Source organism: Camellia sinensis, chromosome 4 (assembly GCF_055761805.1).
Source record: "Camellia sinensis isolate YWXY chromosome 4, ASM5576180v1, whole genome shotgun sequence".
Classification (NCBI taxonomy): Eukaryota; Viridiplantae; Streptophyta; class Magnoliopsida; order Ericales; family Theaceae; genus Camellia; species Camellia sinensis.
In genome coordinates this window covers 224,458,468-224,481,201 of record NC_138964.1, presented here as the reverse complement: position 1 = coordinate 224,481,201, position 22,734 = coordinate 224,458,468, and the positions used below count along the sequence as shown (strand labels likewise).

Sequence of the window (22,734 nt, the reverse complement as noted above, 5' to 3'; positions counted from 1 at the left end):
CACCACTCAAAAGTGGGCCAGGCAACATGGTGGACCTTCCGGATGGACAGAACCACTCCGAAGTGGGTTGAGCAACATGTTGGACCTCCTGGTTGGACAACCGTTCTAGAGCAGACCAACTTAGAGAAGGCCAATTCACTGAAGATCTTTCTTGGGTCCACTAGAGACAAACAACCCTGCTCCTCCCCCTCTGCATGAACAGAACGTGGAGACATGGAGGCGCAGAGGGACAAGGTGCATATATGACAGACCTGCATCTGAATGGCAGGCGGAGTGGTCGTCCTCCTCCAATGAGAGATGTCCGCTAATGAGACAAACAAAACAGACCTGCACCCGAGTGTCAGGCGGAGTGGTCGTCCTCCTCCAATAGGAGACGACCACGAATAAGACACTTTGGACAGATGGCGGAGAAAGAAGGACTTGAACGACAAACAACCTTCTCCTATAAAAGGTGAACACTATTCACTCTCAAGGGATCGGAAATCCACACACTTAACACATACACTCTTTGTATTCTCTCCTCTCTTTTTCCTCTCCCTGAGTCCCTAACTTTACCATCGGAGGGGTTTCCGACCAAACCCCGGTCGGGCAGCCTCACCGTTTGTTATTCTGTGCAGATCTTCAATTCCCAAAGCCTGCTGTTCATCCACGAAGTTCAACCCTTCTTCATAGTGCGGAAATCACCCCCGCACAATGCTCACTGCAATAGTAATGTCTAGATGTGAGTGGGATCAGTATATTAGCTTACCCACTAGTCTCTAGTATCTCCCCTTGTTCATTGGCTCTCCCTTTTGATCCTCACTTAGTTTCTAGCCCAGTTCTAGAGGTGTATCACATGGTCTATTTCCAAGCATTCTAGTTTCTTTTAACAAGTCAAGTACATACTTTTTCTGACATATGAAGATATCATCCTTAGACCTAGCTACTTCAATGCCCAAGAGGTTGGTAGTAGAGGAAGGAAAGTAGTCTCTTGTATTTATGTGACTTTTTGTCTATCATTGTCCTTGATATAAACTTTGATTGTTTCCATTTCCACAACAATTGTTGGTTCACCATTCTCGATTTGTTCAACCATTGGCGATAGTGGAACAATCTCTTTACATCAAGGCTTCTTTGAAGGAATGACTGTGACACTGAGGAGGGGAGAAAGTAAAGATTAAGACTCAAAGAAGATGACATCCATTGAGACAAACCATTTGCAAGTGGGAGGATGACAACACTTCTAACCTTTTTGGGTTGCAGAATAACCCAAAAAAACACATTTCAGTGACCTAGGATCTAATTTACCACAAGTGGGTGAATAATTATGGACAAAGCAAACACAACCAAAGGTCTTAGGAGAAATGGAGAACTCGAAAAAGGGAGACCTGAACAAAACTTGAAGAGGTGTTTGTTTTTGAAGGACTTGGGTAAGAAGATGATTAATTGAATAAGCGATAGTGAGGACCACTTCTCCTCAATAGAATCGAGGGATCAACATCTCAAAGGATAAACAACTGACTACATCAAGGAGATGGTGATTTTTTTTTGTTTTTTGTTTTGCAACACCATTTTGTTAGGGGGTATTAGTGCATAAAGTTTAGTAAATAATGCCATGAGTGGCGAAATAACTGGCAAGACCAGAGTCAATATATTCTCCCCTATTATCAAAATGTGTAATTTTGACAATTGCTCCTAATTGAGTACAAAACCTTTTATTGAAGTTTTGAAACACAAAAAACACCTTACTCTTATCTTTCATTAGATATACCCATATGGCCCTGGAACAGTCATCTAACAAAGTAATAAACCATTTTTGACCTTTTAAAGGCACAAAACGGGATGGATTTCATACATTAGAATGAATCAAAGAAAATGGAATTGAACTTTTATTAATATGAGCAAAAGAGGCTTTGTTATTTTCCAAGTTGACAAGACTCACATTAAAAAATTTATTTGTCTTAAAAACAAAAGGAAATAAATGTTTAAGTAATAAAAAGGAAGGATGTCCTAAGTGATAGTGCCACAGCCAAATGTTTTCCTCGTTGGATGGTAACTGAAAGGATGAATGAGTCAGCTTGTCTGTTTGATTTAAAATGTGGAGACCATGTTCCTCTCTACCATTGCTAATCTTTTTCCTTGTGATAAGGTCTTGAAAAAAAACAATGATCAGGAAAAAACGTTATGTTATAATTTAAATCACGAGTAATACGATTGAAAGATAAAACATTAACACTAAAATTGGGAGCATGGAGTACAGAAGACAAAGGAAGGGAAAATGTGGCATGAGTTAAACATTTCCCTAGCACAGACGAAATAGTACCATTTACAATACACTCTTTTTCCTGACTTGAGGAGGGGTTATACTCGGAGAATAAGTTAGCAGAGCTAGACATATGGTCAGAAGCATCAGAATTAATAATTCATGGTACAGTTGTATGAGATAGCAATACACATGAGGAAGAAGCCAAGTTGCCTGAATTAGTAAAGGAAGAAGAGGGTGTACATGTAGCAGAAGTGGAGGCTCGACGGTCTAGCAGGCGAAGAGTAATCTCAAAATTCGAGGTAGATAACCCTAAAATATCAGCAGCAGGGGAGTCAATTGGAGATGAAGATGGTGGCTCAACCGTGTTTGAAAGATGTGCCTGAGCATTGGCCCCTTAACCTCTAGATACCCCATCGAGTACTAAGACGGTCTCTTCGGCCACTAGGAGTCCCGTGCAGGTTTCAACAAGTCTCATGTGTATTGAGGTCTACGACAATAGTCACAAAAGAGATTATCCTTTTCAGAGAAAAAATGAGAACCACGAGTCACATGGTCGCTATCGTGAGGGGGTACAGAAACCAAGGCTGAGCGATCAGTAATAGTAGAAGGAAGCATCGCAGAGCGGCAGCTCTCCTCATTCTGCACAAAAATAAGAACTTCTTGGAGAGAAGGAAGCATATCCATGCCAAGTATTCTGTTCTGAACTAGATCATATTTCATATTTAGGCCTTCTAAGAACTTAAAGACTCGTTCTTGTGCCACAAATTTTCGGTAACCAGCAAAATTAGTGGGACAGACAAGCTTGTAATCTTGAAGGTGATCAAGCTGCTTCCACTCATTGGTAAGAAAAGTAAAATACTGGAGGATAGTTATTTCACCTTGTTTTGATTTTTCAATGAAGAGACGTAACTCGAAAGCTTGTGAGAAGTTTCCTTTCATGGAGTAAGTAGTAGCTACAACTTCGTAAATATTCTGGGCAGTGTTCATAGACAAGTAGCCCTTTTCAATCTCAGGTATTATAGAATGGATCAACTAACCTATGATAAAGGAGTTGGTGATTTCCCACTGGTCATAACTATGATTCGTGATACTGAGTGCCTGTATCCTTCCATCAACATACTCTATCTTCTCTCAAATTTTCAAAAAAAATAGTTAGACTCTACGACTAGGCTAGATAATTTTGACCATTGAATAGAGAGGTGGTGATCTTAAGACTAGGGTTGAGGTTATAAGTCTTAGTAAGAGGTATAATGAAACTCTTGCTCTTTGGTGGCTGAGAGGTAGTGGACTCACTAAGGGAATCTGTCACGGATACTCTACTATTCAACTCTCAAACATAATGTCAATCACAAATTCGAAAGATAATAGTGGACGGAAAGACATAACTACCACGATGAAAGCATAAAGCATTAAGAAGTTATGTAATTATTATTATTATTTTTTATTTTTTTTTACGTATTAAGAAAGAAACAGAGAAGAAGGTTTGTGGTATACCAAAACAAGAGTTTAGGCCATGGGTATACCCCAGTCGACAAACTAGTGGACCAAGGAGACAAGGAGGATGACTGAAGTAGGGGTTGACTATTTTTTTGAAGAGTAGAGGGAAGATGAGGTATGTTGATGGAAGGATACAGATACTTAGTATCACAGATTTTAGTTATGATCAGTGGGAGATCACCAATTCCCTCATCATAGATTGGTTGATCCATTCTATAGTACTTGAGATTGGAGAGGGCTACTTGTCCATGGACACAACTTAGGATATTTGGGAGGCTGTAGCTACTACTTACTCGAGGAACGGGAACTTCTCACAGGCTCTGATACCATAGATTGAGGATGATGAGCCAACAGTTATTGACTAGATGAGGGCTAAAAAGCCTCCATGAGTGCTGACAGAGCTATATGGATGGGCTAGGGTTGCTGACAAGCCTAAAGGAGGACAAAGAGGAATTACACAGCCTCCAGGAGTGCTGACAGACCTATATGGATGGGCTAGGGCTGCCTAGAGGAGGGTAGAGAAGGCTTTGGCTGCCTTGAGAGATAGCCGACTGTCCTTCGGCTTAACTGGGTAAAGGCCGAATGGCCAAGGGTTGCCTTTGGGTGGCCTGGGTAGGGGTTGAATGTCCAAGACAAGGGTGTGGGGGCCTGGACAGTCCTTCGGTGGAAGCAAGGTGTTGTTTTAGGGTCCTATTGAGGCTTTGATACCATGTAGGCTTAGAGAATAGAAAGAGTTAGAGAACGAGTGAAAACCTCATCCCGTTTTATATTAAGAATAAAACATAATTATAGGAGTGCCATAAGGCTTGAATTATGGGCCAGCTTATTACAGCCCATTACATCAAATTAGAATAAAATATGTGAAAATAATTTCCTATTCTAACACATTTTGTTAATTGTGAGGGGGAGAGTATTGGTGTTGCGATTTCTACTTAAAAATATGTTTATCATGGTTTTATATTCAAATGCAGAATTGTATGGAGCAAAGTGTGCCTGTTAGAGTTGTTCGTGGCCATCAATCTGCGAATAGTTATGTTGGCAAGGTTTACACATATGATGGCTTATACAAGGTAACTAACTGGAACATACTCTGACAATTTTACCCCTGTTTTTGCAGTTAATGCTTTTTCAAGTTTTACAACTTTGCTTTTGCATTATGTTGTGCTCATGTTTAGTAGAATAGACAACAGGAGTTACCTATACCATTTTTGATAGTTGTCTCTTATCTTTCTTATTTGTGGAAGGCAGCGGACATTTGGGCCTGGATATTCACATTGATGATATTGGTTGTTTTGCATATCATTCCTGTATTTATGTTGTTAATCTTATGTTTTATTTTGTGTTTGATTATACTGATTTAGCTCTAGCATCCTTGGAAGGTACTTAGAAACCACCAAAAGATTTATCTCTATGTTGAAAGTGAAAATGTGCTCTATATAATTTGTAGTCCATGGAAACACAGCTCTCTGTATTCGCATTGGCTGACAATGGGTTCAACAATTTCATGGAGTAAACTAGCCAACTGACCTTACGAGTGCCATTTTACAGCTTGAACCAAATATGTGGAATTAAAGGAGAAAAATTACGGTTCTGGAAAACTTCCAAATTAGTCAATACCGCTAAGTGGAGGGCATCACAGTAGATGTGATCAAACTGGTACCCCACATTGAACATGTTCACGTGGGTTCACAGGTTAGGGCTTTGGCTGGTTTGGTATTTTGTTGCTTTTGGAATCTGATGTGAAGAAGTTTAGGGAAAAAGGAAGAAAAGAACAAAGAGAAGGAAAAATAGTTGAGTGGGACGTACAAAATCAAATCAATTTAGATTGATTACCAAATCACTTGTTGCAGAATTCTAAAAAGAGAGGTGAATGACAAAATTTCAGACTCTTTTCTTTTCTTTGTTGGAGAGTTTGGATGATGAGGATTGTAATATTGAAGATATGAATTCCTTTGAAGAATTTTGAGTAAGAAATGTAGGAGGTGGAAGATGAATTTAAGTCCCTTCATCTTGTTCTTATATAGGGCTTATGATTGTTTGAAGAACATATTTGATAGATTATCTATGGTTGTATGCCATTCCTTTATTTCTTTTACGTACATAGTATCTCCTTTGTTGGTTTTTTTGTTTTTGTATGCACGATTGTTTCAGAACTGCAAGAATTGTGTTCCATTAATTTTGCAGGTTATTAATTACTGGGCAGAGAAAGGCGTTTCGGGATTTACTGTTTATAAATTTAGACTGAAGCGGCTTGAGGGGCAACCTTTATTGACTACTAATCAGGTATTGCTGGGCCTCAAAGTTTATTCCTAAGATCAACCTAATAAGTAAATAGGCTTGGAATTCAACACAACCGGCCCCCAAGGGCTTAAATATCAATTCCACCTGCTCCCACGGGCTTAGGTATCAAATCCAAACCCTTAAAACAGTGGGTTGGGTTAGGTGTTAGGTTACCAATTATCCCAAAAGCTTGAACTGAGGAAATGGGCCCAACAATATATATCAAGTTATCCAACACCCTCCCTTATTTGCAGTGCAACCTTGCCCTGTACATGGAGAGACAAACTGAGAAGCAAACAATGAAACAAAGAGGAAGAAATCAAATGAGGGCAAAATACAAAATGCCAACAGAGAGAATTGAACCCAAGACCTCTGTCAACTTGAGCTTTGATCGTGTTAAGTTACCAATTATCCAAAAAGTTTACGATGTTAGGAAATGGGCCCAACAATGTATATCAAGTTATCCAACAAGGAGGGCCACCAAACCGGTGCTCACCACGTTGAGTTTGCTCCCTTGTTACTTGTTTATTTCTTTGCATGCAAAAGGAGGGCACATTGAGGAAAGTGAAACTAGGTTAGGTCCACTTCAATTAAGTTATCTTGCTTATTCGAAAACTACCCCTTTAATTTGATGTTAACCAAGTTTTGGCACTTTTTCTAGACAAAGGTGGGCACCATGTAGTTTTGAAATTTGTTTACCAATTGCCTAACAACATATACTTTTGGGGCTAGGGGCCTCGTCTGTAAATGTGGATACTCATGTAATTTACCTACACCGTGAAAGTACGAACTAAACATTAGGGGTTCTGTCATGTGAAAAGGCCGATTTGGAGCTATACAGGATAACTCAATACAGTGATCCCTCAAAATCTTTTATTTATTTAATGAGATATGATTTCATGTCCCTTGGTTTCACTCTTCCATGTCCAATTTTCAATATTGTCTTAGATGTCTTTATGCCAAACTTTCTGAAAAAAAAAGTTCATATTCTACATTTTTGTTTCTTTCAGTCTTTGAACATATATCCATTTTATTGTGGCTATATCCAGTGAAGTACATTCCATGGATTCTTTCATCATTTTTCTTTCCTTGATTTTATGAAAGGTACAATTTACTCGAGGTCGTATCCCTAACTCGATTTCAGACATACGCGGGTACAAAAAATGAATTGCTTTAAAACCATATGTTATCACTTTAGTTGGCTATCAATATGAAGTGTAACTTGAAATTTCTATCTTGACAAGGTTGGTATGTGAGGACATCACAGGGGGCCAAGAGGATATTCCCATCCCTGCTACCAATATGGTTGATGACCCACCTGTTGCACCCACAGGCAAGTTTACTTTTCAGTAACTGCAAATGTATCATCAAATAGTTTTTTAATGTTTGATGGCTAGCATTTTATTTTTAGTTTGTCTTTGCTTGATTTGATGCATCGTCTCAATTTGGTTTTGAACTACAGTATTTGAGATTTTTGGTCAGTTATAAATTTTCTGCCTTTCTTTTTCTCCCAATGAAGTGGACAATTTATTATTGTTTTTTTTTTTTTGCCACAACGATAAGGTTGTTACATTGTGACCTGCACGTCATGGGTTTGATACATGGAAATAGTCTCTCCGCATGTGGGGAAAGATTGAGTACATTTAACCCTTCCCAGACCCGCCAATTGTAGAAGCCTCGCGCACTAGGCTGCCTTAATTATTTATTTTTTCAATCTATCTTTTTCTCTGTTGGGCAAGATTTTAGCCTAATCCCCATCTCAATTCACCCCACCTTTTCATAATACTCTCTCTCTGCTGCAGAAAGATAAAATGTAGGAAACTTAGCCAAAGAATCTTGCTAAAGTTTTAAGGTGGGGTGCTGTGAGAGGTAGACTTAAAACTGAATTGAGAAGGATACTTTGATATTATGATAGTCGAATCTTTTATTGATGAATTGAATGGAGAACGATGGTGTAGAATAAAAGATTTTTCATCTATGCAGCAGCGCTAATAAGATTTTTTTAGTTGAATTTGGATTGAAGTAATTCTAGTAAATGGATTTGAGTTTAATCGCTCAAGGATTGAAGCTTATGTTCTATATTTAATAGCTTACAATTAAGGCCTCGTTTGGGAACCTTCCTTTTTAGCCAAAAAGCCAAAAAGTTACTAAATTTGCCAAAAAGCCAACAACCCATACTAAAAAGTCAAAGATTCTCTTTTCTCTCTACTTTTTGCACATCTTTTCGTAAAAAGTCAAAAAGTCTTCCCAAACATACTAGTTTTTTTTAGCTCATATTTTAGCCAAATAGCCAAAAAGTTACTAAATTAGCTTGTTCCCATACAAGGCCTAAGTTTTAACAAGATGCAAGGTCACATTGGAGAGCTTATGAGTGGATTTGAAATGATGAGGTGAAAGAAGTTATTTGAAATTGCCGGAATAGAGCAGATTATTTTTTTCTTCTCCAATATGCAGGTATATATAGCTATACAAGGCAATACAGAAAAGGAACAGATTTACAATTAACTAATACAAGCTACTATAAATAACTAAAAAAGAACAACTAATCCCTAGCTATACACACATCAACACTCCCTCTAAAGTTGGAGCGTAGATATTGTGGATACCCAACTTGACAATTGTGGAACATAAAACTCGACTTGATACTGCCTTTGTCAAGATATCTGCTAAGTGGTTTTTAGATTTCACAAAAGGCATGCTGATAATCCCATTAGCCAATTTCTTCTTGATGAGGTGTCTATCCACTTCAACATGTTTAGTACAATCATGTTGAATTGGATTATGTGCAATACTAATAGTGTTAAAATTGATGTATAGAAAAATAGAGAATTGTATTATTGATTGATGTTATATTTATTACAAATGGTGAGGGGCTCCTTATATAGGAGATGTAGTGGAGTAGGTGGTAGTAGGTGGTAGTGGTAGGTGTGTAGTAGGTGGTGGTAGGTGTAGTAGGTGGAGTAGGTGATGGTAGATTTTAACAGCCCCCCGCAAACTCAAGGGGGATAGGAACTAACCAACTTGAGTGTGGAGAGAGTAACAAAACAGAAAAATAAAATAAAATAAAAATGGATAAGAGACACTGTATGGTCGTGTCAGACCGTTGTAGAAGACTGTATAGTTATGGCAGACCGATGTAGAAGACAGTTTATGGGGTCATGTCGGACCGTTGTAGCAGACAATGTTGTGACAGTTTACGGAGTCTTGCTGGACCCTTGTAGAAACTAACCGGAATCAATGTCGGGACAGTTTACAGAGTCTTGTCGGACCCATGAAGGAGCTAACCGGAATCAATGTCGGGACAGTTTACAGAGTCTTGTCGGACCCATGAAGGAGCTAACCGGAATCAATGTCGGGACAGTTTACAGAGTCTTGTCGGACCCTTAAAAAGTCACACCCTCAAAAGGTGTGCCCAATCTATCAAAAGGCGTGCCATCAAAAGGCGTGCCCAAACCATAAAAAGGAGTGCCATCAAAAGGCGAGCCCAAGTCATAAAAAGATGTGTCGGACATGATGGCGAGGCGCGTCACCACATTCTTGCGCGCCCGTTTTGTCGTCTGGCGTCAAGAGGCGCACGATACGCGTGTCTGCCTCGGCTATTTAACCAAGACGAAGGCAGAGGCTGAGGCAGAGGCTGAGACAAAAAAACCTGCTAAAATCCTTTGAAAAACCTCTTCCGTGTCTGAGAAAGAGATTCTGGAACACTCTGTTGCCCAGAAAATGGTCTCGTCTTCCCGTTCAGCTACCCAGAATATGGCCTCTTCGTCCCGTGGTCTGCTCACTCTCTTTCCCGACCTCAACGAGTCAACAAGAGAAATAACTGGTGCGGTGGCCAGTGAACCTCAACCAAGCGCCTCTGGTTTTGCTCCGTTGAACTTTCCGATGCGGTCGGTGGAGCAAAAAATGGCGGTGCAAACTGATATTGAGGCCAATCAGTATACTTTGAAGTCATGTGTGGAGACCATGACGACGGTCACAAACCTGTCGCACCGGCTGCAGAGTAGGACAAATGAGGTGCAACAGTTAAACGTCCAACTGGCTCTGCTCCAACGCATGTATAAGGATGCGCGAGCAGAAATAAGTGTGCTAAAGGCGGAAAATAAGGAGCTGAAGCGGAAGGCCACCGTGATGTTCCGATTTGGAGGTCCGCCATATGCTGCAGTGGAGGAGTATGGGGGAGTGATCGTGCCCAGTGGAGTGGGAAACACGGAGGCAACACCGTCAAGGGCCGCCCAGGACGGAGGCAAGAAGAAAAGACCGGCGGAATAGGCGAAGAAGTGAGGTCGGTGGGTGGCCGTCGGCAGAAAAGAAAACAAATCTTTGGGTGTTGTGTTTTGGTTTTTTTTTTTTTTTTTGTTAGGTTTTTGTTTGTTTGTTTATTTTTTTTTTGTTTGTTTTTTTTGTTTGTTTGTTTTTTTTTTTTTTTGGTGTAAAATTGTAATCGGGGTTGATCCCTGAAATGAATAAAATATGGTTTGGTGTGCAAAGCTATATTTTGTTTTTTGTTTTTTTTGTTTTTTTTTTAATTGTGAAAAAGGGAACACAAAAAAGATAAGATAAATAAATAAAAATTCTATTTTGTGGTGAGGGAGTCGGTGAGGGAGGTGCAAAAGGTGATTAAAAGAAATAAATAAATAAAGAGTGTGATGATGGATATGGGTATAGATGTAATAAAGGAATGAAAAGAAAGAAATAAATAAAGAAAGAAAAGAAGAAAAGAAAATGGGTTTGTGCAAAAGTAGACAGAGTCGGTGCAATATATTATAAGAAATATAAAGATATATAGATATATATTAAAATAAAAGAAAGTTGAGTGGGTTGATTAAAAAAAGGATTGTGCGTTTGAAAATGAAAAATAAAGAAAAGAAAAGAAAGGGGATCATGTGGTGAAAGCAAAAGGAGCTGTGGGTTTGAAAAAGTAAAGTGAGAGAGGAATTTCGATGCAAGTTGTCTGACTCTTCTCAAAAAACAACACAGCAGTGGCTGTCCCTCGGGGGGTGCACGGGTAGAAAGAAAGCAAGGTACCCATCCCAGAACCTGTTCCTCCACCCAGGGAATGGCAGACTTGAAAACCTTGAAGACAGTCACAGTTCTCGGCCTCCTTCCTCACAACATCAAGAACTGAATCAATAAGTTCTGCACCCTCAGTGTAATGTCCTTTGGCCCAATTATTTCCAGCACCAGACTGACCAAAAACAAAGTTATCAGGGCGGAAGATCTGGCCATACGGACCAGTGTGAACACTGTCCATGGTGCCTGGCTCAAGATCCATGAGCACAGCACGAGGAACAAACCTCCCACAAGAAGCCTCATTGTAGTAGACATTGACGCGTTCGAGCTGCAAATCTGAAGTTCAAACATATCTTCCAGTAGGATCTATGCCATGTTCATCACAAACAACTTCCCAAAATTTTGATCTGATCTGATTTCCGCATTGTCCACCTTGAATGTGAAGAATCTCTCTCATTTTGCCTGCAAGAGAGACGAAGACGAAGATCATGCCGTCGAAGGACCATGCGATGCCGAGGATTCCGACGCCGTCGCATGGTCCGGTTTGCTTCTTGGGACCGATGACTGTGGCGACAGTGACGTAGAGGAAGAGGAGTGTGGCTATGAACTCTGCGATCACTGCTCTGAGAACTGGTCCTTCGGTCACGTCCGAAGTAGCCACTCCCGCCGCAGCCATTGTAAGAGATTCTGATTTGGTTAGATTGGAAGAAGATGAGTGCTGGTTGCGCCGCCGTCAACGGCGGTGGTGGGCGGCGAAGGGTAGGGCTTTTGGAGGTTTTGCTCTGGCGAGGTATGTATAAAAAAATCTTAGCAGACTAGGTTGAGGTTCGGCGGGCGGCTAAGGTGAGATTGCCGCCCGCCGGGGAAGCGAAAATATTAGGTTCTAAACCTGCTCTGATACCATGTTAAAATTGATGTATAGAAAAATAGAGAATTGTATTATTGATTGATGTTATATTTATTACAAATGGTGAGGGGCTCCTTATATAGGAGATGTAGTGGAGTAGGTGGTAGTAGGTGGTAGTGGTAGGTGTGTAGTAGGTGGTGGTAGGTGTAGTAGGTGGAGTAGGTGATGGTAGATTTTAACAAATAGCAACTTTGTTGTCACAATAAAGATTGATTGGTTTATTAGGATTAAAACCCAATTCTCCCATCAAGATCTTTAACAACAACAACTCACAAACACCATGTGACATGGCCCTGTATTTTGCCTTAGCACTTGACCTAGCCACAACTTTCTATTTTTTTCTACTCCATGTGATTAAGTTTCATCCAACACATGTGAAGTATAGAGAAGTAGACTTTCGATCAGTAATTGATCCCGCCCAATCAACATCTGTATACCCCTCAGCATTTAGATGATCATGTTTAGAAAACATTAAACCCTTACTAGGTGTGCGGATTTCAAATACTTGAGGGTTCGATGAACAACATCCATATACGCTTCATTCGGTGAATGCATAAATTGACTCCCTTACAGCATAAGCCAAATCTGGTCGTGTGTGAGATAAGTAAATCAATCTCCCAACTAACCTTTGGTACCTCTCTTTGTTAGCTGGAACCTGATCAACACGGTCATCCCCCAATCTGTGATTTTGCTTAATTGGAGTATTTATAGGTTGGCAGGCTAGCATTTCGGTTTCGGTCAATAGGTCCAAAACGTACTTTCTTTGAGATAGGAAAATACCCTGCCTAGATCGAGCAACCTCAATGTCTAAAAAATACCTTAGGGTACCAAGGTCTTTCACCTCAAACTCTTTTGCGAGATAATCTCACAGCCTTCTTATTTCTTCGCAATCATTACCTGTAACTACCATATCATCAACATACACAATCAAAGCTGTAAGTTTACCTGTATCATATTTGAGAATAGAGTATGATTCGCTTGACTTTGTTTGAATCCATAATTCTTCATAGATTGACTGAACTAGCCAAACCATACTCGTGGGGATTGTTTTAGCCCATATAAAGATTTGTTCAACTTATAAACCTTCCCAACATCAGAGGCCATAGTAAACTCAGGAGGATGGTCTATATATACTTCTTCCTCCAATTCCCCATGCAAAAAAGCATTCTTCACATCAAATTGTTGCAAGGGCCAATCTAAATTTGCAGCTAAAGACAAAAGTAGTCAGATAGTATTAATCTTGGCCACTGGTTCAAAAGTCTCTTGATAGTCAATTCCATTGGTTTGTGTATAACCTTTGGCCACCAACCGAGCCTTATACCTTTCCACAGATCCGTCACCTTTATGTTTCACCGTGAAAACCCATTTGCAACCCACAGTCTTCTTACCTTTAGGTAGTTCAACCAAATTCCAAGTAGAATTCCTCTGAAGTGCTTCCATTTCTTCAACCATAGCATTTTTCCACTTAGGATTACCAAGAGCATCTTGTAAATTATGAGTGGATACAGAAGACAAATGGTTTGCAAATGCCACATAGGAATCAGACAAACGATGAGATGATATGTAGATCGAAATAGGATATTTATGCTTTGATTGACAAATACAGGATTGTCTCCTCAAAGCAATAGGTAACTCTGAATCATCAACCGGATCAATAGAATCTATAGAAACGCTGGATTCTATTCGAGTATTAACCGGAGAAAAAAGTTTAGGAATTACCTCAAGGTTAGGACGATTCTCGTAGATATTCTTAAGAGAAGTAGCCGATTGGTCTGGTTGTTCAAGAGTAGGGTCTATCTGACTGACTTGGATATCTTCTTGATCCTGACTTTCTTGATTTTTCGTCCTTCTTGCATACACTCCCAATTCCTTTTCTTTAGGCAATTTAGTGATTGGTGGTGTGATCTCCAATCTTGACACTGTTGGTATTGTCATTCTATCGCAAGACAACTTCTAGTTTTCCTTACTTCCGATCTCCCCTTGAAGAGAAGTGTTAGAAGTGTCCCCTGAAAAATAAGCTTGTTGTTCAAGGAAGGTAACATCCATAGAGACGTACACTTTTCCAAAGGGAGGATGATTACACCTGTACTCTTTTTGAGTAGGAGAATAACCCACAAAAAAACACTTAAGGGCACGGGGATCCATCTTACCATGTTGATGGTGATGAACATGAATATAACAGACACCCAAAAACTTTTGGTGGGATATTGAGAAGAGAAAGAAGAGAATGATACTGAGATAAAGTATGGAGAGGTGTTTTGAACTGGAGGACATGGGATGGCATACGATTTATAAAAAAATGCAACTGTAAGGATGGCATCACCCCAAAACTGTTTTGTGACATGCATAGCATAGCATAAAGATCGAGCCACTTCTAAGAGGTGATGATTTTTATGCTCGGCTATACCATTCTGTTAAGGGGTAGATGTACTGGATGTTTGATGAATTATGCCATGTTGGATAAAATAGCATTATGATTTAGATTCTCCCTCCCGTTATCAAACCTAATAACTTGCACTTTAGCATTAAACTGGGTACGAAGCATTTGATGAAAAGTTTGAAAAATAAAAAAGACATCACTTTTGGCTTTCATCAAATATACCCAAGATACATGTGTACAATCATCAACAAACGAAACAAACCACTGAGCACTAGTATATGTAAGAATTCGAAATGGTCCCTAGACATTAGTATGAATTAAAGAGAAAGGAACATCACTTTTATTGAAACTTAAAGGAAAAGAAACACGATAATATTTTGTTGCATAAATGCAAGATTCACACTAAAAACTAGAAACATTGACTTTAGAAAATAAAGATGGAAATAAATGTTGCCAGTGTTATTAGAGGTGAGCCTAAGCGCTCGCCTAAGCGCTAAGCGAGGCGAGGCGAAATGGTGAGGCGATGGAGAAGCGCCTGAAGCGAGGCTTAGGCGATGAAGCATGAGGCGAAATGAAGCGGCGCCTCACTAGTTTTTTGCCTGATTTCAGTTCGAATCATCTGGGCCCTTCATCGACGAAGTTAATTAGTTTTATAATTGCTATCTACTAAATAAGAAGTCCAAACCCTAGATCGACTTCGTTCGTCGACATTAAAGGGCATACCGAAGTCGACTTCTGCTGGGTCTTCTTTTTCTTTCTTCGGACGTTGATTACAGGTGAGTTCCTTCTTCCTTCTTCTTTATCTTCCCTTCGACTTCACCTGGGTTCACTGTTGGACCCCTCCTTTCTTCCCCCTGTTCTTCCTTTGTTTATTTTTTTCTTCTTTCCTTCGACTTCACCTGGGTTCACTGTCGAGCCCTGTGTTAAAATTAATTCAATTATTTTTTAAAATTAATTTTTAATTCGCAAAAATTAATTCGCAAAAATTAATTTTTAAAATTAATTCAATTATTTTTAAATTAATTTTTTTTCAATTAATTCAATTATTTTTTTTTTTGTGTTAAAATTTCAATTAATTCAATTAATTTCCTGGTTATTCAATTAATTATTTTATTCAATTAATTCAATTAATTTGTTTATTTCAATTAAGGGTTGGTTTGGGATGTTCTAAAAAAGAGGTGGTGTGATTTAAATAAGGTGATGTGACTTAAATAAGATAGTGACTTTTTGTATTATTTAGTGTACCCCAAACCAAGTCTAATTCAATTAATTTGTTTATTTTAATTCAATTAATTCAATTAATTTCCTGGTTATTCAATTAATTCAATTAATTATTTTCTTTTGTTTATGGATATTTAGTATTTGGAATGATAACTGCATGATGGTTCTTGAAAATATTTATATTTTTGTCTGTACCATTTATTTTAAAAAAATATCATTTATGGTCGCCTCGATTCGATGAAGCCCTCACCTCGCCTCGCACTTAGGAGTTAGGAGACCTTGTCGTCTCGGTTCGCTTTGCGCCTTAAAAAACACTGGATGTTGCAAATACTGAAACGATGGATGTCCCAATCTCCTATGCCATAACCAAATCTTCTCTTAAGTCTTAGATGCTTCAGTCCCCACTTGATACACATGGCCAGCCTCTAAAACAGGTGATTTTTTCAAGTCCAAGTAATATAGACCCCCACTTTCTCTACCAAGATCAATAGCCTTATTCATAAGAATATCTTAAAAAAGACAGTAAGTGGAAAAGAAGGTTACACAACATAGTAGTCTGACGGAGTTCTTCACGGCGTAGAAAAGCTAAAGCATTACGGACACTGGGAAGAGGATCTTAAGCCAAGACTTGACTAATAATCTAGTCTAAACTAGGATCAAGACCAGCCAAAAAATCATATAAATGATCCTCTCGAATCTCCTTTTTCTGGGTGGCGGCATTTGTGGCACACTTAATTGTACTCGGACGGAGGTAGTCTAATTCCTGCCAAATAAATTGAAGAGCACCATAGTAATCAGCCACAGACTTACTATTCTGGCGTGTCTCATGGGCCTGACATCGGAGTTCATACATTTGTGAAGCATCCTTGCCAACAAAATAGGTTTGGGAAACCGCATCCCAAACATCATGAGTAGTAAGGAGACGAAGAAGCCAAGATTTTATATAGCTTGTGCATACATGATGGTTTAATTGGATTTAAGCATTTAAATACATTCCAAATATACCTATACAATCACAGATTTTATATAGATCTCACACACTCTTACATAAGACTTAATAATTTATAAGACTCCCGACAATAAATTAAGGCCTCCACGTGGAGACATACCCTAAGTGACTTGGCAGACAAGTGAACCTCAGTACAACTCTAGCGTCAATCCCCAATGGCTCACCTACAAAAATATACATAAAACAGAATGAGCAAGGCTCAGTGAATAATAACAACTTAAGAAGGTTAATTGAATAAGCAAAACCTTGGATAAAATAAATAGACAGATACTAACCGTATACAGGTCTTATCCATAACTATATTTCAATACGGTCTCAGGTTCACATATAATACAGAACGGCCTCGAGCCTATATATAATACAGAACGACTTTAAGCCCAATAATATACAGAACGACCATAGGCCCATTCTTTAAACAGAATGGCATTAAGCCCTTGAACAGAATGGCATTGAGCCCTTAAATAGAGTGGCATTGAGCCTTTAAACAGAGTGGCATTAAGCCCTTAATGCAGAACGACCTCAGCCTTGTTCATGCATGTATGAACTCAAGAGGTGTCTCGTACGGATTGTAGAGATGACTCACACTGTAGCACTTAGTTCCATACAACACTTTGTTTCATACTAGAAAATACAGATTGGCCTCAGGCCTAACAGATCATACAGAATGGCCATAGGCCCATATTGGCTTTAAGCCTAGTTCATGTATGTATGGACTCAAGAGGTGTCTCGCACGGATTCTAGAGGTGACTCGCATTGCAGCACTTAGTTCCGTACAACACTTTGTTCCATACCAGAAATCATTAGGTTTTAAAGACCGAACAATCCATATCATGTCATAATATAGCATAACCGGAACGGATAAATAGAAACAGAATAATCTTAGTTTCCTAAGAATACCATTATACAATAGTGCACACAAGTTTCTCATGGTTTAGTTACAGATTAACACAGTTGTCTCGCGTATAACAGAATAAGAATAGTAACTATTACAGAAAGCACATAATAATGTTAAACCATTGCATTCATATCGTAGGTTCTGAACGATCTCGGGTCCATATGTAACACAACAGAATTATTTCAGATTCATACGGATACACAACTTTTCTAATTATTTTGATTCTTCGGAGATATTCATACTGGATGACTTATAACTAAACGGCCTCAGGCCCATTAGTAGCAAAACGGTATGCTCTCACACTTACACTGAAACCGTTATTCAAGAATGAACATAAGTTCCCTTTATTCATTAAGAAATGACGTAATTTACTTACGGAGAATAGGATGTTAATATTAACTATTAATTAGAACCATACAGAGGTATACACATTTGTTTAATTGTTCATATACGTTAACATAGTTAACCTGCAATTAACAGAGTGCTAATGGTAATTGTTAGTTGTAAGTAAAGCATACTACGACAGTACTACTACTCACAGTGATCAGCTCCTAGTAGTAATGGAACGATGTCCTCGTCTCGACCTACAAGTACATTGCACAACACATATATGAGATTATACTCGATCCTTTACTTATTTTCTTTGATCATTAAATCACTTAGCCATTGTGGTACCAAGCTTATTATTCCTTAATAATTTATAATCCATGTCTCAGAAAACAGGAGAAATCGATGGAAAATGGTTTAGGTGAAGAAATGGCACAAAACTGATTGACATAAAGTGAACAATCGTCACTATTTTGGGCATAACTATTTCTGTATTTAGAATTTGGGAGTGAGACCATCGCCATTGGAAACAAGACTTTCGGGGCTTGATTTTAGGCTCAAGAATTACTTAAAACGGAGTCTGGATGCAAAAGATATGCTTATTCAAAGTTGGCTGGACAGAGCTGTCTCCGCACGTGCGGCCCTGGACAGTTTACAGTCCGAAAATGGCTGAAAATTTGGGACTTTTCATTTTCAAAATCAAACCTTAATTACATGTAAATCAAAGTCCAAAACCCTTTAATACATAACAAATTTCATATTATTAATCTCCATCAAACATCATAACCTCAAACTATTACTCAATTTCCAAGCACAAGAACATAATATAACCATAGTTGGGGTTCAAAGCTCATATCTTCTATATCAATCCTTGATTTCATGTAATTGATGCTTTAAACATAAGGATTCAAAATAGGTGATCATACCTTAGTTCAATCTTTGTCTTCCTTTTAATTCTCCTCCATTTTCTCAAGCCTCCATGGTTGATCTCCCTTCTCTTTCTTCAATTCCTTTCAAACCCCCATGATTGTTAAGCTTTTCCTCAAGAATCTTGGTCTCTCTTCTCTTTTCTCCCTCACGGTTCTCTTCTCTCTTTTAGATATTTTGGCTCCTAAAAGATGAGACCAATCACTCAAAAACATATCTATATTTCTAAATAAACACACACACATGACTTAACACAATAGGGAGAGCCAAACGTGGCCTTACGAATGCGTAAAATCAAATTTCAATTAAAGTTCCCAGGTGACTCTAAAAATTATGCTGATCTTAAATATGTCCCTTGCTCCGGTTTCTAAAACCTCTAGGGCCCTCAATTTGCAGTATAAAGTTAACCACCTAAACGTGCATTAACGAATCAAACAAATTAGATTTCCAATTAATTTTCCCAAATAGTTCTAAAAATTTTCATTAACATACCCAAGTACTCAATTTTGATTTCTGAACCCATAAAGGTCGGTAATTTCAATTTTAAATCCGTAACTCAACAGATAATGCTTCAATTCCAATAGATATAATTAAATTAAAGCACATCATCTCATAGTTAAATAAAGATGATTTCTTATACGCATTTTGGGGTTATTACATGTTTCATCGGGTTTAGGTTTTTTTCTGGTTAAATATTGCATTTTTCCTCTTCTTGTGATATACATCTCCACACTCTGAGACCACATGGAGTAATTTGAGCCATCCAATTTGTTTGGGGTGATTTGTAGAGACATGTTGTCTTGCTGCACAGTCACAGTAGCCGGAGAAGGGGTAGCAACAGATTTTCTGTCACCCATGTTGAGAGTGAATTGGAAGAATAGCAGTAATCGGTAGAAAGATTACACAGCAGAGGCGGTAAAGCAGTTTCCAGCGACAGTGGCAGCGACAAACTTTTCAGGCCAGATCGGAATTGGTCGGGTAATATTTTAGGGTAAAAATCACTGGAGGAAAAACAGAGGAAAAGTTTTAGGATCAACGCTCCGATACCATGCTGGAATAGAGCAGATTATTTTATTCTTCTCCAATATGGAGGTATATATAGTTATACAAGGAAATACAGAAAAGGAAAAGATTTACAATTAACTAATACAACTAGTACAACTAATCTAATTAACAGCTACTATAAATAACTAAAAAAGAACAACTAATCCCTAGCTGTACACACATCAACAGAAATCCATGCCAAGAAGGGATCCAATTGCACAAGGGTTCTAGTAAATCAAATGTCCCTAACCCTTATAAAAATTTAACTTTAAGCCCTAAATCTTTTTATTTCAAAGTCATCAATCTAAACTCAACCTCGGGTTGGGGTCTCAAGGTGCTTTGCATGAATTGCACATCTTGTGATGCATTCACAATTTTAATTCTCTTTATTGCTATGAAAAGAATAATTTTTTGCTTTATCAGATTGAGAGAGTGGCTAATGCTTCTAGCCCCTAGTAATAAACTACATTTTTTTGTGGGTTTGAAAGTGAATTTGGGTTGTTGATATATAGTGGGGTGCACCTCTTCTTAGTTGCGTTGAACCAAAACCATTCCCTTACATGAACTCATCCTTCAAACTATCTTTGTTTCGAATTCTATACCTGTTACCGTCCGTTTGGTGGTTGTGTTCAATATACGTTTATGTTATCTATGTTCTTTGTTGGTATCGGACTCAGCCTCTACAGACCCTGCTATAAGAGGGGGTTTGGTGCACTAGGTGCAACCTTTTTTTATGTTGTTTGTTGGTGAGCTATAGTTACTAGTCTTCTTATTTTTGACTCAATGGCAACTCTATATCTCTCTTTTCAACTCATCTGCTTTGTTGCATAAATCTCGAATCACTTTTGGTGTTGAACTCTTAAAAATATCAGGTTTCACATATTGCAAAAGCATTCAAGTAGCAAAAAGCGTAGAGCTACCCAGTAATGCCACTGGATGTGTTTGCAAAGGTACCTGTATAGATCCCAGGATCTGTGCTTGTGCTAGACTTAATGGCTCAGACTTTCCATATGTTCGTCGTGATGGTGGCAGGTAAGAATGAAATGAATTACAGCAAAAAGTTTCAAAGAATCTGCCAAAATACATTTAAATTTAATATTAGAAAAATCTTACCAAGTGAATGTTGTCCCATTGTGGAAAATGGTAGGTATTATAGTGTTACTTGTGTACACGACATATATAGTGAATACGATGATCTAAAGGTCCAGATTATTTTAACATCATTTAACAGTTGATAACTTATATGTATATTTAATATTTATATATAGAATTTGGCCTGTGAGTTGCTCAGATTGGTTGTTGTCTTACTTAAGCCTGTCCCAAATTTAACTTAGAATTTTGAAATTTTGCCCAAGGTTCAAAATTTTTTGGGCCGGGCTCAGGTGGGTCCAACCTGAGTTGCACCCCTACAGATATGGTCATGAACACCAAAAGGCACACATCAATTTTCAAAAAAATCATGAGACGAAGATGATGAGGATACAACAATATAATCTTTTAATATATTTTATTTGCCATGTATATGAATCTTACATCCACAAATTACTAAGAACAATGAACTAAAATTTTAATTCAATATGGAAAAACAACTCAATTTGTATGTTAATTTTGTCAATATGTACATATCATTTTATCAATCATAAACCATTATATTAGAGTTGTTTGCTTTCAACAACATCAAAATTGTGGGTGTGCTACTAACACAAGTCAAAGAAGACTAGTTCTTCTAGAGCCATTACAAGTAAAAAAAGCAAAAAAGAAAATTAGCTAGTTCAACAATCAAACACTAATTTAGAATGACAATTCAACAACTTCAACAATCAAACAATTATTTTGAAATTAAGGGAGGAAATACTAATTATTTGTATTGTTTAAGGAATAAGATAGAGAGTACTACATAACAATGACTAACACAGACAACATGTTTACATAGTGGTGATTATGAATTCATGAGGACTCCTTTAACAGTTCATGGCAAGATAATCATGCTTGGGGCGTGTCTAGAAACTCTTGCATGTTCGTGACGTGTCCCCAATGTGTTTGTGTAGAAAAAAAATAATTAAAAAATAGGACCTGTCATGTGGCATGCTCGATATGTATTCCTGTGTGTTCGAAGCTTGTCGGTATACGACACATGTTGAACACGGCTACGGTAACAAATAATTGTCGACAATTTACATGTTATTAATTAGTCAAGTTGTTTACTTGGTCTTTGTGTTGACTTGTACTTCTAGATTAGTTGAGCCCCAAGCTGTTGTGTTCGAGTGTGGTCCAAGTTGTGGCTGTGGACCTGGATGTGTTAACCGTACTTCACAGAGAGGGCTGAGATATCGACTTGAGGTTCCATAACTATAGCATACTATATTGTTTTATAGTTTGGTTGTTGACTCATCAATATACCTTGACTTGCACATTTGTGGATTTTAATATTCTATTTTTAACAGGTTTTCCGCACTCCAAAGAAAGGTTGGGGTGTGAGATCTTGGGATTATATTCCTTCTGGGGCGCCAGTGTGTGAATACGTAGGAATTCTCATGAAGACAGATGAGATAGACACCTCTTATGAAAATAATTATATTTTTGACATTGATTGTTTACAAACAATGGAGGGGCTTGATGGAAGAGAGGTATGAATATGGCTATTCAAAATACTTCAGAATAATTTGTCTTCCCTTATTCTTTTCTATTGTTGGAATTATCTCTGTCTAAAAGTTAGACGATTTCAGTTTGATTATCTTGAATTTGATGCCGTGGATGTCATTTTATTGTTCTCTAAATAGTTGCTTTTGTTCTTGTCTTTTTCTAATTGTTTGAAATTTCTTGCAACTTGCCCTTTTCTTGGGCTTATCTAATGTGGAGTTTGACAATTGCTTTTTTAAAATCTAAAAGAAAGTAGAGTGGATCCTCAGTTTTTTTAGCAGAAAGCAACAAGCTTTTGGTTTTATCCATCCACATCTTCCTCTTCTGTCACCTCTAAACCTGCTTCTTCTTC

General features: G+C 38.2%; 1 protein-coding gene and 1 pseudogene across 2 annotated transcripts in view; one reads left to right on the top strand and one right to left on the bottom strand.

The window, feature by feature from the left end:
* SUVH4 (histone-lysine N-methyltransferase, H3 lysine-9 specific SUVH4-like protein) overlaps nt 1–22,734 on the top strand; it is a 57,098-nt gene that overhangs the window by 24,654 nt on the left and 9,710 nt on the right. For both annotated transcript variants that reach the window (XM_028259094.2, XM_028259026.2), the window contains exons 8-14: nt 4,714–4,812; nt 5,927–6,025; nt 7,127–7,176; nt 7,267–7,355; nt 20,615–20,774; nt 21,977–22,082; nt 22,187–22,369. In XM_028259094.2, the coding sequence (XP_028114895.2) occupies nt 4,714–4,812; nt 5,927–6,025; nt 7,127–7,176; nt 7,267–7,355; nt 20,615–20,774; nt 21,977–22,082; nt 22,187–22,369 (786 nt within the window). The remainder of the gene's footprint in view (nt 1–4,713; nt 4,813–5,926; nt 6,026–7,126; nt 7,177–7,266; nt 7,356–20,614; nt 20,775–21,976; nt 22,083–22,186; nt 22,370–22,734) is intronic.
* LOC145823242 (tubulin beta-5 chain pseudogene) lies at nt 10,902–11,759 on the bottom strand (annotated as a pseudogene).